This window comes from Coffea arabica, chromosome 4e (assembly GCF_036785885.1).
Source record: "Coffea arabica cultivar ET-39 chromosome 4e, Coffea Arabica ET-39 HiFi, whole genome shotgun sequence".
Classification (NCBI taxonomy): Eukaryota; Viridiplantae; Streptophyta; class Magnoliopsida; order Gentianales; family Rubiaceae; genus Coffea; species Coffea arabica.
This window is the reverse complement of record NC_092317.1, coordinates 17,549,612-17,563,594: the sequence shown is the minus strand read 5'-3', so window position 1 is coordinate 17,563,594 and position 13,983 is coordinate 17,549,612. Positions and strand designations below refer to the sequence as shown.

At 38.1% G+C, this 13,983-nt stretch overlaps 1 protein-coding gene across 1 annotated transcript; it reads right to left on the bottom strand.

Annotated features, from left to right (window-relative positions):
- Positions 1-224: 224 nt before the first annotated feature.
- LOC140005518 (uncharacterized) lies at positions 225-1,594 on the bottom strand. Its single transcript, XM_072046522.1, has 3 exons — positions 1,209-1,594; positions 983-1,103; positions 225-737 (listed from the first exon to the last, which is right to left on the bottom strand). The coding sequence occupies exons 1-3, from the start codon at positions 1,592-1,594 to the stop codon at positions 225-227; spliced, it is 1,020 nt and encodes a 339-aa protein (XP_071902623.1).
- Positions 1,595-13,983: the final 12,389 nt, after the last annotated feature.

Genomic DNA, 13,983 nt, shown 5'->3' with positions numbered 1-13,983 from the left:
CCCCAAGAACTCTGACACCAATAAGAACATACCTGGAGAGAGGGGATCCCCCTGCCGAACTCCTCTAGAGGCCCTAAAGTACTCCCCTGGCGAACCATTGATTAAAATCGAAAACCAATTATTCGATACTATTCTAAACATAAGATCGACTGCCTGTTCCTGGAACCCAAATTGGCGAAGCATAAAAATGAGAAAATTCCATTCCACCCGATCGTATGCTTTTTTCATGTCGAGTTCAGCATCAAATTGGAATGGCGCAACTTCCTATCCAGGTCTAGAGCTAGCTCCTGAGCCAGCAAAATGTTCTCTGTAATAGCCCTCCCTGGTACGAAACCTGTCTGCCAGGGGGAGATCAGCCTAGGAAGCATGGCTCGGAGGCGATTCGCCAAAATTTTGGAAATCACTTTTGAGCTCACGTTGCAGAGACTAATCAGCCGGTAATCCTTCCATTGAGCCGCCCCTTGCACCTTCGGGATCAGCACAATAGCTGCACTTGAGAATCCCCTCGGCTGCTGAACCCCCTGAAAGAACTCCTGAACCGCATCGACCAAATCCTCACCTATGATTTGCCAACATGTCTGATAAAAGCCAGCTCCGAAGCCGTCTGGGCCTGGAGTGCTCTCAGGAGAGAGCGAAAACACCACTTCTTTGACCTCTTCCAAAGTAGGAGGGCACTGTAACTTAACATTGTCCGCATGAGTGATTCTTGGGATCGGGAAATCCAACAGGGGGGCCACCTGTCCTGACGCTCTGACGTGAACAAGCTTTGATAAAATTGAGTGGCCGAGTGTTTAATGGCACTCTCGTCCTCCACCCAACGACCCGTCTCATCCTTTATCCGACCTATGAAATTCGTGTTCCGCCGCTGCTTGACTACGGAATGAAAGAATTTGGTATTGGCATCCCCTTCACGAAGCCATCTGATTGACGATTTTTGTCACCAGAACTCGAACTCCACAGCTAGCGCCCTCGCATAACTTGCCCGAGCTTCCCCTAGCTTTCCTTTCGCTAATGCATCTCGCCTCTCTTCGAACTCCTTCTCGCTCTGACGGAGCACCTCCTCTGCTTCCTTGACAGCCTGAAAAATGTTACCAAAAACTTGCCTGCTCCATTGCCATAGGATCAGTTTAAGGTTAACTAATTTCCGATAAAACTCCACCATATCGCCGGCATTAACTGACCCATGCCACGACTATTGAACCACTGACAAGAAGTTCGGGTGTCGTTTCCAAACATTCAGAAAATGAAAAGCCGGGGATCCGTGTCTTGGGTATCCGCTCTTGATCAAGAGCGGAGCATGGTACGAACGACCCCGCATTAGGTGTGAGGCAGTAGTAGTAGAAAATAATTCCGACCAAGCGGTGTTGGATAAAGCTCTGTCCAAACGCTGCCAAAGTGCCCCATTTGTCCAAGTGAAGGCCGAACCATCGAAGTCCACCTCCGCTAGGCCACAATTGAAAATCGCGTCGTTAAATTCTTCCATGTTACGGAGATTGGGAGGTGCCCCCCCGGAGCGCTCCTGGGCATTCAAAATAACATTGAAGTCACCCACCACCATCCACGGGCCCTCATTAATGCCATGGATTGACTCCATCGCCTTCCATAACTCCCGTCTCCCTACTCATGTACATTTAGCATATACTACCGAGAAAAGGAAGGTAAATTCCCCCCAACTTATCTCCATGTTAGCCAGTTGATCCCCTACTTCACAGAGCTAGGCCACCAGCTCATCCTGCCACAAAACCCACATTTTACCTTCCAAAACCGAACACCCCTTTGAAAAGTGCAACATACGACAAATTGAAGGTAATTGCGAAGCATCCGTCATAGGCTCAATCAAAACAAGTAATCTTATATGATTATCCGCACATAACTTATGCAGATACCTTTGAGAATCCTTACGGGAGATACCCCGTACATTCCAAACTAGAATATTAATGCGACTTATCATTAGGTAAGGTAGAAGACTTAGCTTGAGAGAAAAATAGCTGCAACTTCTTGTTGTAGTTTACAGGTCGTCCCATTTTCCTGGAAAGGTTGTTCAGCAGCGCCGCATCGCGGGCATCAATCACTGCTCCCCGAGGCACCTGCACATCCAGAAGAGGAGAGTCTTTCAGTCGGTGATCCAAAGCCTCCTTAAACTGCTTCAAGGCAAGGACCGAGCATCACTCCTGAAGCTGCCTGTCCACTGAGCATGATCGCTGCAAAAGCGAAGCTCGCGGCGACTCCAAGGGAGATGGGACTCCTACTGAGTGACCCCCCTTCGTTGCTCGAGGGGACGGCAGCTCCAGCCTGTCCTCCATGGAACCTAGGACTACAAAGGAGTTGTCCAGTACCACCACACCACCTTTCCCCAGTTGGCTGCCCTTCACCCCTGCTGTGACAGTGTCTTCCTGAGTTGCCTCGCCTGCGGTCAGAACCACCGCCAAATCCAAACTCCTCCCCTGGTGCCCATCCCGCTGCCCATCCTCCTCACTGACGTCGTGAAGCCCCAAAGGCGGGCCTGTTGCCACCACCGTGGGCTGGACAACATGAGCAGCAGGCAAGTCTATCCTACCCTGCTGGAGCCCATCCTGGAGCTCCACAACTAGCTCCGCATCTCGCTGTCTTGCCACCACTACGGGTCATTCCTGCTCGCCGAAGAGAGCCGCAGTCACGGATTCGTTCTCCTTGTGCTCCTTCGGTATGTAGGCTTGGTTGGGAATCCCAATCTCCCTTCGGACATGCCTACGTTCTAGGTGGAGGCGAAAGCACTCCTGCTCCCCATGACCCAACCTCTCGCAATGCCCACAGAAAGTAGGCCGACTTTCGAATTCCACCTTCTGCCACTGCCCATGTTGGTCATCTCCTAGCCAAAGCCTCTTTATTGGAAGCTTGGCCACATCAACCTCAATTAGGAGCCTGACTATGGATGGTCTCTTCATGGTCAATGTTGCCGCATCCACCTGCAGCGGCCTCCCTATCAGCGAGCCTATTTTCGGCAGCAATTTCCTATCAAAGAAAGGAAGAGGTAGCCCCGGCAGGTTCACCCAGATGGGGGCTATGGCACAATCCTGGCCAGCCTTAAAGTCAATTGTCCACTTAGAGATTTGCATGGGAGAGTTGTGGATAAACCATGTGCGTCTAACAAACAGTCTCGTGTAATCTTCCTCAAGGTCTGGTCGTATCAGCACATGTTTAGCGTCCAGCAATCCCACCGAACACGATCTCTTCAGCCCCAGCGTCACAAAGAAACGCCGAACGATCTCCATTGCTGGCCTGTTGAATGCGAATCTCAACACTAATGCGTTCTTGTAAGGTTCAGCCAGCCCTAACAGTTCTTGCTGAGACAGCACCAGCGCAAGTTCCCCCCTATGGAAACCCAGAGTCCCAATATCCGTTCCCGCAGAGAGGTCACCGCCCGCTGCAAGGAGGGGCGGGGTAGTTCTCCATGGCCAAGGTTTGGCGGCCAAGCAGCCGCCATAGATTGAGGTACCTCCGCAACATTGAAGAGAGGCGCCTAAACCCTAGCGTAGAAGTCCTAGATTTAGTACTTAATAGAGATAATTATCTCACTCTTTAGGTTAACCTAGATTTCTAATCCTTTCACTATTTAGGATTCATTATCTCACTTTTTAAGTGTTTTTGGACATATAAAAAGTTAGAATTATTTTTCCGAGTTGCTGCATTTTTTAATTGTTTTTAATCAAATAAAAAGATAGAATTGCAATCATCGAGAACAAAGTAAACTTTCGGATGTAAATTTGGTGAAATACAACTTTTTTAATCAAAATTTTGCTAAAATACCACCAAAAGCAACCTTCTTAATACAACTTTATTAATTTAAAATTCATACATAAATTTTTCTTTACATGCATTTTTTGGCGTACATGTGCTAAATGAAAAGTCATCTAGATGCTTGCACGATATTAATATTGAGTTTATTCTAAGTGCAAATAAAATGTTATAATTGTTATTTACATACTCCAATTTAATGTTAGAGTATAATTTCAACATTCAAATTTTAAAACTTTAAAAAAAACCTACTGAATAAAATCCAACATAAAAAGTATAAAAATTATAAAAAGCAAACCTATTAAAGTGCCCTAAACTTGCTGAATACAAAAAAAGAGGATAAGTTTAAGACCACAAGAAAATTGATTTAGAAATTGTAACATAAATTATTAAAAATAAGAGTAATCGAGTATATCATTAGAAGATTTTGACAAATGATTATTGTACCCAGAAGGAAAGCAATAAAAAAATAATTGGGTGAAGAACTAAAACATAGAACTAATCACATAATCTCGAGGATTTGGCTAGATTAATCCTCTTTAATGAAGGAATAAAAGGGGTTAAAGTGACAAAGATATAATAGGGTGAATAATTTTAAAATGAGACTAATCAATGATTCCCGAGAATTTTGGCTTGACAAATGTATTTTATTTAATTAAGAAGTAAAAAGAACTTAAAGTATAAATAACAAACTGTAAACAGTTTATGAAGGAGATAGTGGAAGAGTTTTAAATTTTAAATTTGACTAGTGATATAATTAGTTATAACCCACTATTTTAAAGTTTTAATTAGATTTTATGTATTAAAATCCATACAAAAATCTAGAAAAAAGAATGAGAAGTTTGGAAGCCATTAAGAGGGTCTCTGCTAAAAATCCTCTCTGCAATACATATAGATATAGATGCTTTCAAATTAAAATTCCCAAATAGTATGAATTACTGAGATGAAAATGCCAAAATGTCATTGCTTCGGTAAAATGTGTATTATATATAAGGAGCCAACCTCAAATTCATTCATATTGTCTAGCAATAATAGACATCTTGTGAGAAATGGTGAAGGGTAAACACATTCTTACTGTACCGGATTTTGGTTACTACGAGATATACTCAAGCTTTCTGTTGGAACAACAACAAAGAAAATACAATGAAATGGTTGTATAACTAACAAAGAAAAAAAAACTTCAAATTGTGATTGCAAATCACTTTCCTTAAGCCTTTGTTTGTCCACTATATTGTGCAAAAAATCAAGGACGAATATCCTCTAAGATAAGATGAAGTTTGGTTGCAAAACTCTGCACTAAATTGTTATAACCCCCAAAGAACAAAGAAGAGAAGAACAAATTTTTTTTTTAGAGTTTGTAGGCCTTTTTTGTCTATAGTCAAAAGACCACAAATGATCCACATAAATCAAAATTTATGTCCCATAAACAATTATTAACTGTTAGAAACATGTTTGGAGTTGTATCTCTTTAAATGACTGTTGAAAACTACCTCTAGAATTCTGACCAGATTTTCAATATTTGAAAATATTCCAACAATCTGCCACCATTTTCAACATATTGAAAATTTCTTTATGGATCACTGAAAAATTCTGATAATCTATGCATAAATAATGGTATCTTTCGATTGAACCATTATCTTAGTGTTAATTGATTATAACTTGTTAATACTACTTGGTAGACAAGTTTTGAACTAAGAGTATATGCAACAAGCCACATAAATTAACTCACATAGATTCACTTCTCTTCAATTTGTTTATACATGTGATACATTAGGTCTTGTATCCCTATCCTTTCATGAACGTGTTCAAAGTTAAGTCCAAAATTTTGTGGATGCTCCAACATTCATAGAGGCAGGCTCTTAATGCCCCTGCCATTTGTAGCATTTTACAAGACTTGTTAAGAACTCTAAGTTCAACCTTCCAATTTCAAACAGAAAAAACCACACTACACCTTCTGGGATGTTTTGTAGTGTTCAAACCACTTTATCAATGTACTTGTACTCATTGAATTCAAGGCTAATTGTCATAACTAGTGTTGAATCGAGGTTCCATTGTTAGTGATTCATGGATTGGACCTCAACCCCATCCCTTGAGCTGTTTTAACTACCACTTCCTTTGTTAATCCTTTGGTTAAAGGATTAGTTAGGTTCTCTTTTGATCTTACAAAATCTATGGTTATCACACCATTCGTGATCAAATCTCTTACTAGACTATGGCTTAATCTAACATGTCTAGATTTGCCATTGTACATTTGGCTATAAGCTTTAGCAAGCGTAGCATCACTATCACAATGTATGGAGATTGGTGAAATTGGCTTTGACCATATTGGTATCTCATGTAGCAAATTTCATAACCAATGAGCTTCTTTGCTAGCTGAAGCTAAGGCTGTAAATTCAGCTGCCATGGTGGAGTCGGTTATTTATGTTTGCTTCTTGGATGTCCAAGAAATTGCTCCTCCACCTAATATAAAGGCACAACCACTAGTAGAAGAATAGTCATCTTTATTTGTTATCCATCTAGCATCCAAATAACCTTCGAAAACTGAAGGATAGCCACTATAGCAAATGTCAGTCTTTGGTATATTTTAGATACCTCAAGACTCCAGTTACAAATAACCAATGCTGTTTGCTTGGATTGCTTGTGTATCTACTTAACACGCCTATAGCAAAAGCTATATCTAGCCTTGTACATGTCATTGCATACATCAAACATCCAATCACTTTGGCGTAATCCAATTGAGACACAGGATCACCATCATGTTTAACAAAGTCAATTTTCAAATCAATGGGAGTTAAGGTAGGTTTACAATCTTGATGATTGAAACAACTAAAAATCTTCTCAATGTAATGAGATTGTGAAAGCAAAATTTGTCCTTGCTCTCTCTTAATTCTTATTCCTAGGATAACATCGGCCTCTCCAATATCCTTAATTTCAAACTTACATGATAGCAACTTTTTGGTCTCATTGATTTGTTCTAAGTCAGTACCAAAGATTAATATATCATCCACATATAAGCAAATAATGACACATTTACCACTCGTATGCTTGCTATATATACATTTGTTTGACTCGTTAATCTTGAACCCACTAGCAAGCATTACTTGGTCAAAATTTTGGTGCTATTGTTTTGGAGTTTGTTTTAATCCATACAAGGACTTTACAAGTCTACACACTTTGTGCTCTTGTCCAGATACTACATAACCTTCGGGTTATTTCATGTACACTTTTTCATCCAATTCACCATTAAGAAATGTTGTCTTGACAAACATTTGGTGAATTACCCATTTTTAGATTGCAACTATCGCAAGTGGCACCCTTATGGTAGTTATTCTCGCTATAGGTGAGTATGTATCAAAATAATCAATGCCATGTTTTTGAGTAAATGCCTTGGCAACTAATTTGGCCTTAAACTTGTCTATGGTTCCATCCACTTTCAATTTCTTTTTGAAGATCCATTTGCAATCAATTGGCTTGGAACCTGGTGGTAAATCCACTAACTCCTAAGTTTTGTTGGCCATAATTGAGTCCATCTCATCACTTATAGCCTCTTTCCAGAATGAAGCGTCATGTGACTTCATTACTTGATCAAATGTTTTAGAATCAGTTTCGGTATTCAAGCAATAAGGAATAATATTACTTTTTTCATACCTTGTCCCTTCAACAAGGTAAGTAACAAAATCTGAGCCAAAAGGCTTTGCCTTTTTAGCAGTTTTGCTCCTTCTTGGTTCAATGATTTTATTTTCATCATTTAAGCTATCTTTAGGTGATTCATTCTAGCTTAGTGCATCGTCAATTTCTCTAGATATAGAGGTGAATCTTTTCTCATAAAAAATAGCATCTTTTGATTCAATAATCGTGTTAATTGATATTGAATCATTAGGCTCTATTACGATGAAGCTATGGGCCTTGCTATTTTGTGCATATCCTAAGAAAATGCACTCAATACCTCTTTCATCTAATTTCCTTTTCTTAGATTTAGGAACTTTGGCAATGGCTCTACAGCCCCAAACTCTCAAATATTTGAGATTAGGCTTTGTTTGTACCAAAGTTCATAAGGACTAAAAGAGTTCCTTTTGTTTGGAACTCTATTTAATATGTAACAAGTTGTAAGTACAGCTTCTCCCCAAAAACCTTGACTTAAACCAGAATTTGATAACATTGCATTCACAATTTTCATAAGTACTCTATTTTTCCTTTCAGCCACACTGTTTTGTTGAGGTGTGTTTAGAGCGGTGACTTCATGCTTAATACCACTGGACTCAAAAAATTCCTTTTGATAGTACTCACCACCACAGTCGGTTCTTAAATATTTAATAAAATTGCCACAGAAAAGTTCTACTTCTGCTTTGTATATCTTAAACATATGTATGACTTCATCTTTTGAGTGTCACAAATATACAAAAAAAAAAAAAAAAAAATCCAGTGCAATCATCAATAAAAGTGGCAAAATACTTGTTTCCCCTTAAAGATATGGTACCATGCAAATCACAAAGATTACCGTGAACAAGATCTAATTTGTTTGTTTTCCTTTCAATCTTTGGAAATGGCTTTCTAGTTATTTTTGTTAACAAGCAGGTTCTACATTTACCATTCTCCTTTTGGACACAATTAGGCAAAAAATCAAGTTTGATCATATCATGCATCCTCCTATAATTAACATGTCCAAGCCTATTATGCCATAAAGTAGTAGTAGACTCAAGCACATAAGTGAAAGAAATATTCTTATTCATCTTATTAATAGGCATGACATTTAGTTTGAACATGCCATTACATAGATGGCCTTTCCCAACAAACATACCACCTTTGGAGAGTACAAACTTATCAGCCTTAACACAAGTTTAAATCCAAACTTATTCATCAAACTACCCAAAACTAGATTCTTTCTTACTTCCGGTACATTTGTAAAAGTTACAACATGTCTGGATGTAAATTTTAAATCTACTTCCCCAACCCCTTTAATTGGAGTAGTCGTGGCATTACCCATGTATACTACAGATTGTTCATCATCTACTTCTTTCAAAAACTTGAAGAAATCCTTGTTCTTGCATACATTACAGGTAGCACCAAAATCAATCCACCAAGAAAAATCTTCCTTAACTATGTTGAGTTCAGAAATCATAGTCACAAGGCTCTTGACTTCATTGTTTGAAAAATCAGGGTCCTCTACCTTCTTCTTTTTGAGAAGTTTGCATTCATATTTGTAATGCTTTTCCTTCTTGCAATGGTAGCATTTCCCCTTTTTCTTCCTTTTCTTGTTGTTGTTAGATTGACTCTTTGAATGATTGAATTTCTTGTTATCCTTGGACTTGTTTGTTTGTCCCTCTTCAACCATGTTCACTGTGGAAGTAGCATCTGTGTCCTTTTCTTTCTCCTTCGGTTGAACATCTTTGTTGTCGTGCATTCTAAACTCTTCCTCAACACAAAAAGAGTTAGCAAGACTTTCAAAAGTGCTCTCTTCCTTTTTGTGTTTGAGATCTCTCTTGAAATCCTTCCAAGAGGGTGGCACTTTATCAATTATAGAACTAACAACAATTTTCTCATCCATGAACATATTGTGTTGAGAATAATGATTAAGCATCTTTTCAAGTTCAGCAAATTGATCCATAACAGGCCTCTTGTCAACCATTTTATAGTTAAAGAAACTAGAGATAAGAAATTTCTTACTTGTTGCATCCTCCCTCATGTACCTTGCTTCTAACTTGTCCCAAAGTTACTTGGCTGTTGTCATCGAATGATAGACATCGAAAAGCCATCACTCATTGCATTGAGAATGTGTCCCCTACAAATCTCATCATTCATGTCCCATTTTTGCCTATTGAGGATGTCATCCAACGTCTCTTCTTCATCATTTGTTGCAGGACTTGCAGTAGTTAGAACATACACCACTTTGAGATCCACAAAAAGGAAATGTACTCACTTCTTCTAATGAATGAAATTCCCTCCATCAAAACGACCAAGTTTAACAATATTGAAAGGCAAATCTTTTATAGTGCTTGCCATTTCAAGAGAGGAATAAAGCCTTAAGATTGTTGGAACAACAACAAAGAGAATACTATGAAATGGCTATAAAACTAACAAGAAAAAAAAACTTCAAATTGTGATTGCAAATCACTTTCCTTAAGGCTTTATTCATCCACTATTGTGCAAAAGATCAAGGACGAATATCCTCCAAGGTAAGATGAAGTTTAGTTGCAAAACTCTGCACTAAACTGTTACAACCCCCAAAGAACAAAGAAGAGAAGAGCAGAAATTTTTCTAGAGTTTGTAGGTCTTTTTTGTCTATAGCCTAAAGACCACAAATGACCCACATGGATCAGATTTCATGTCCCCTAAATAGTTAATAACCGTTAGAAACATGTCTGGAATTGTATCTCTTCAAATGATAGTTGAAACCTGAAAGGTTGCGAATGAAATGCAGAAAACTACCTCTAGAATTCTGTCCAAATTTTCAATATTTGAAAATATTCCAACACTTTCCTCCTCGGACAACTTAATTCTCCTAAAAAGAGAGTGAGTGAGAGAGATGAGCTTAATAGGGAGTGAGGGAAAGCTAATTGAGCAGGAGGAAAACGTCTTGAGCAATGCTCATTCTTGTTGTCAGGCCGCAAACAAGTAAGATAGTGAAATCCATTTTATCATTTTACAGCTTTGCTTATTTTAGGCTACGTTTTCCATGTTTTCTTTTGTGGTTCATATCTAGAGTCATGTAGATTTAAATGGTAAGATTTTAGTAAAGTATACACTAGCTTGGAATCAAGCAAAGGTGTATTACTGCCCTTGTTGTGTTAGGAATGATGATGATGATGGTTGATCCTGTAGTTTACGAGAATGGTTAAGGTTGTTTGTTTTCTTTTCTTTTCTTTCATTGTTTTGGATTTCTTAAAGCTTTAGTCCAGTATTAGTTGCTAAATTATTTTTAATCAAGCCAATCAAATGGATTAACGTTACTCAAGCCAACTTATGTTTCTCATTCACCAATTTGACATTGGGTAATTTTATTAAGGAATTATTTTATGCCTTTTGTCCCAAATAATTATCTCATGTGATGGTCCTTCTTGGGTTTCTTTTGCTCGAGTCATTGCATCCTCTAAGCCTTAAAGTCCTACGGTCCAACCTTAATAATTCGTATAGTGTTTTTTGTCAAGGTCTAATATAATTATTTATATGCACATTTTAATACCATGATCCAATCTTTTAATTTGGCAAGCCCAATATTTTCTTTAATGTTCTGACTTCATTACAAAAGCTTAGATTTGGAAAATATATCCAATAACAGTTTTAAAAGCCTAAACCAAAATTTAAATCCAAACCTGAATAAAAAAGAATTATATTTCATGGATGGACGTAGCTCTAGGTTGAAACTTCAAATTTCAGTTTCAACCAAAATTAATTAATAGAGGCCATCATTACAAAGCAAATGAATAAATAAATAAGGTAAATAAATAAATAATGCCTTTTTATGGATAACCAAATTATGGCACTTTTTAAAAAAGGGGGGGAAACTTCCTCAAACGGGAAATATTATATTTTCAGAAATTATTCAACTACATTCTAGAGAATGTCGAAACATGCTTTCTAGGGTTAGTTAAGATAGGATTAGGTGCTTTAAGAATAAGATAGTGAACTAATTAAGGATTATACATTATTAGTCATAGGTGAACTGAGTTCAAGGATACGTTAAGAATCTCTTCAATCGAGCAGTTCGAAAAAGGTGATGTTTAGCCTTTTGTATTTTTGAAATGTTAAATATGAATATTTTTCAAGTAAGAACTTTATTTTGATGTATGAAGAAATGGATCATGTGTGCCTATTTCAAATGTTTTGCAAGCATGAAATTACAAATACTTGAAATATTTTGCTATGCAATATTATATGAAATGAGTGGCATATTGTCATGAAATGAAAGAAATGTGCATGTGACATGTGAAATGATTTTATGTTGCAAAAATTTCTAAACAGTCATGAAATAGATGGCAGAGACTATAGTCCTGATATGTTGTGTTATGTTAGTCATGGAATTCGTATAGAGTTCAACTGATTGACTTATATTATGTTAATATTATTCTTGATTTTGATGATCACAAAAGCACTTTGAAATGTTTATCTAATTCTCTCCAAATATAAAAGTTTTTTTTTTTAGAGAATCAGGTACAAAGGAATCAAGGAAAGAAAATCAACCAAAAGAAGAAGCAAAAACAGGGTACTCATACTGGACGTCCAAAAGGAATCTGTCGGACGTCCGAAAGGATGAAGAACATCAAGAAGGAAACTCTGTCGGACGCTCGTAAGGAAGCATCGGACGTCCTGAAGGATCGGACGCATGCTTCGGACGCACATCAATCTCATCGGACGTCCTAAAAATTCCACAAAGCTTTGATAACTCTCTGGACGACGTTCGGACACAGAAGCTCAGACGATAAAATCCCATCGGACGTCCGAACAACAACTTGACTGATTTTCGGATGATGGGATCGGACGATGACTAAGCTGTCGGACGTCCGACAGCCCCAACGGCTAGCTGACTCTTCATCTGCCTTCTATCCGTTGGAAGCATTAATGAAGCCAATTTTTGGTCCCCTTCAAATACAAATGATTCTGAACGAAGAAGGAACTTTTGCACACTTTGTTTACAAGATCTCAAGAGATATTTTAGCTAGAAAATAGTCTCCAAAGCTAGATTTGTTCTCCAAGTGGTGTGAATTTCTTGTGAGCATTTCTCTTGTGGTTGAAAGTTTCATTAGTGTAGCTTTGTTGAGGGTTATCTGAGTGATTGTAAAACTTCTTAGCTTGACTAAGTGAGGCTTAGGGCAAGGAGGAAGTGCTCCCTCCATTGTACATCTAGTTGATCATCTTTCATCAAAGAGAAGTTGTTCAACCTAGTGATTGGTCTTCAAGTTTGAGGAAAGCTTGGTAGACAATCGGTTTGATATTCTATCTTATTCTTTTTGTTTAATAAAATTCTCATTGCTTATCTATACTTGTTTTTTCTAATCAACATTGCTCTCTTCTTCTAATCTACTTGGTTGATCATTACTAGAAAAGAAAGTAAATTTTTATTAAAGAAAAAGTGCATAAATTTGATTAAGATTTTAATCAACCTAATTCACCCCCCTCTTAGGTTGTCTTTGGGCCTTACAATTGGTATCAGTGCTTGGTTTCCTAGAGATTAAGCTCAAACGGCTTGGAGTAAAGATGACAACCAGTCATGCTATGTTTGTTGAAGGGCAATCTGTTACTAGGCCTCCCATGTTCAGTGGCTCCAATTATGTTAGCTGGAAAGAAAGGATGATTATCTTTTTGCAATCTATTGATATTGAGCTATGGTTTATTGTGAGTGAAGGACCGCATGAAGCTAACTTTCTTGATGCAGATACAGGGTTGCTTCGGCCAAAATCGAGAGCTGAAATGAATGCTCAAGATAGGACTAACCTCACATTGAATGCCAAGGCCATGAATGTTCTTTATAGTGCCTTAGATTCAAATGAATCAATTAGAGTAAAAGGCTGTAAATCGGCCAAAGAAATGTGGGATAAGCTAAGAGAAATCCATGAGGGTGGTGACAACGTGAGAGAACAGAAAAAGGCTATCTTGGTCACAAAGTATGAATTATTTAAAATTGAACCTCTTGAGGATATTGACAAAATGTATTGCAAGTTCAATGACTTGATCAAAGATCTCGAGGTGTTGGGCAAAGAGTACACCTTGGGTGAGAAGAACAGAAAAATTCTCAATGCATTGGGCAAAGAATGGGAAAATAAAGTGACTGCAATAGAGGAGGCTAAGGATCTAAATTCTGTGCCTATTGAATCTCTCATTAACTCACTAACCTCTTATGAGTTGAAGTTGAAATCTAAAGTGCATGAGGAAGAGAATGCTAGAGCAAAGAGAAACATTGCTCTAAAGACTACTCAAGGTGAAGATGATCCAACTCACTTGGATGAGGAAGACTCGGATGGTGATGATAATGATCTTGCTCTCATCACAAGGGGCTTCAAGAGAATCTTGAATAAAAGGAAGTTTAGAAGGGGAGGACCTAGCAATCAATTCCAAAATTATTCATCAAATGCAAGGAACAAGGGAAAACAAGAATTCAACAAGAAGCAAGTGGACAAATGCTATGAATGTGGACAGCCTGGTCACTATGCAAACGAATGCCCCATAAAGAAAATGAAAGATGGGAAAGCTGATCGAAAGCCAAGATTCAACAAC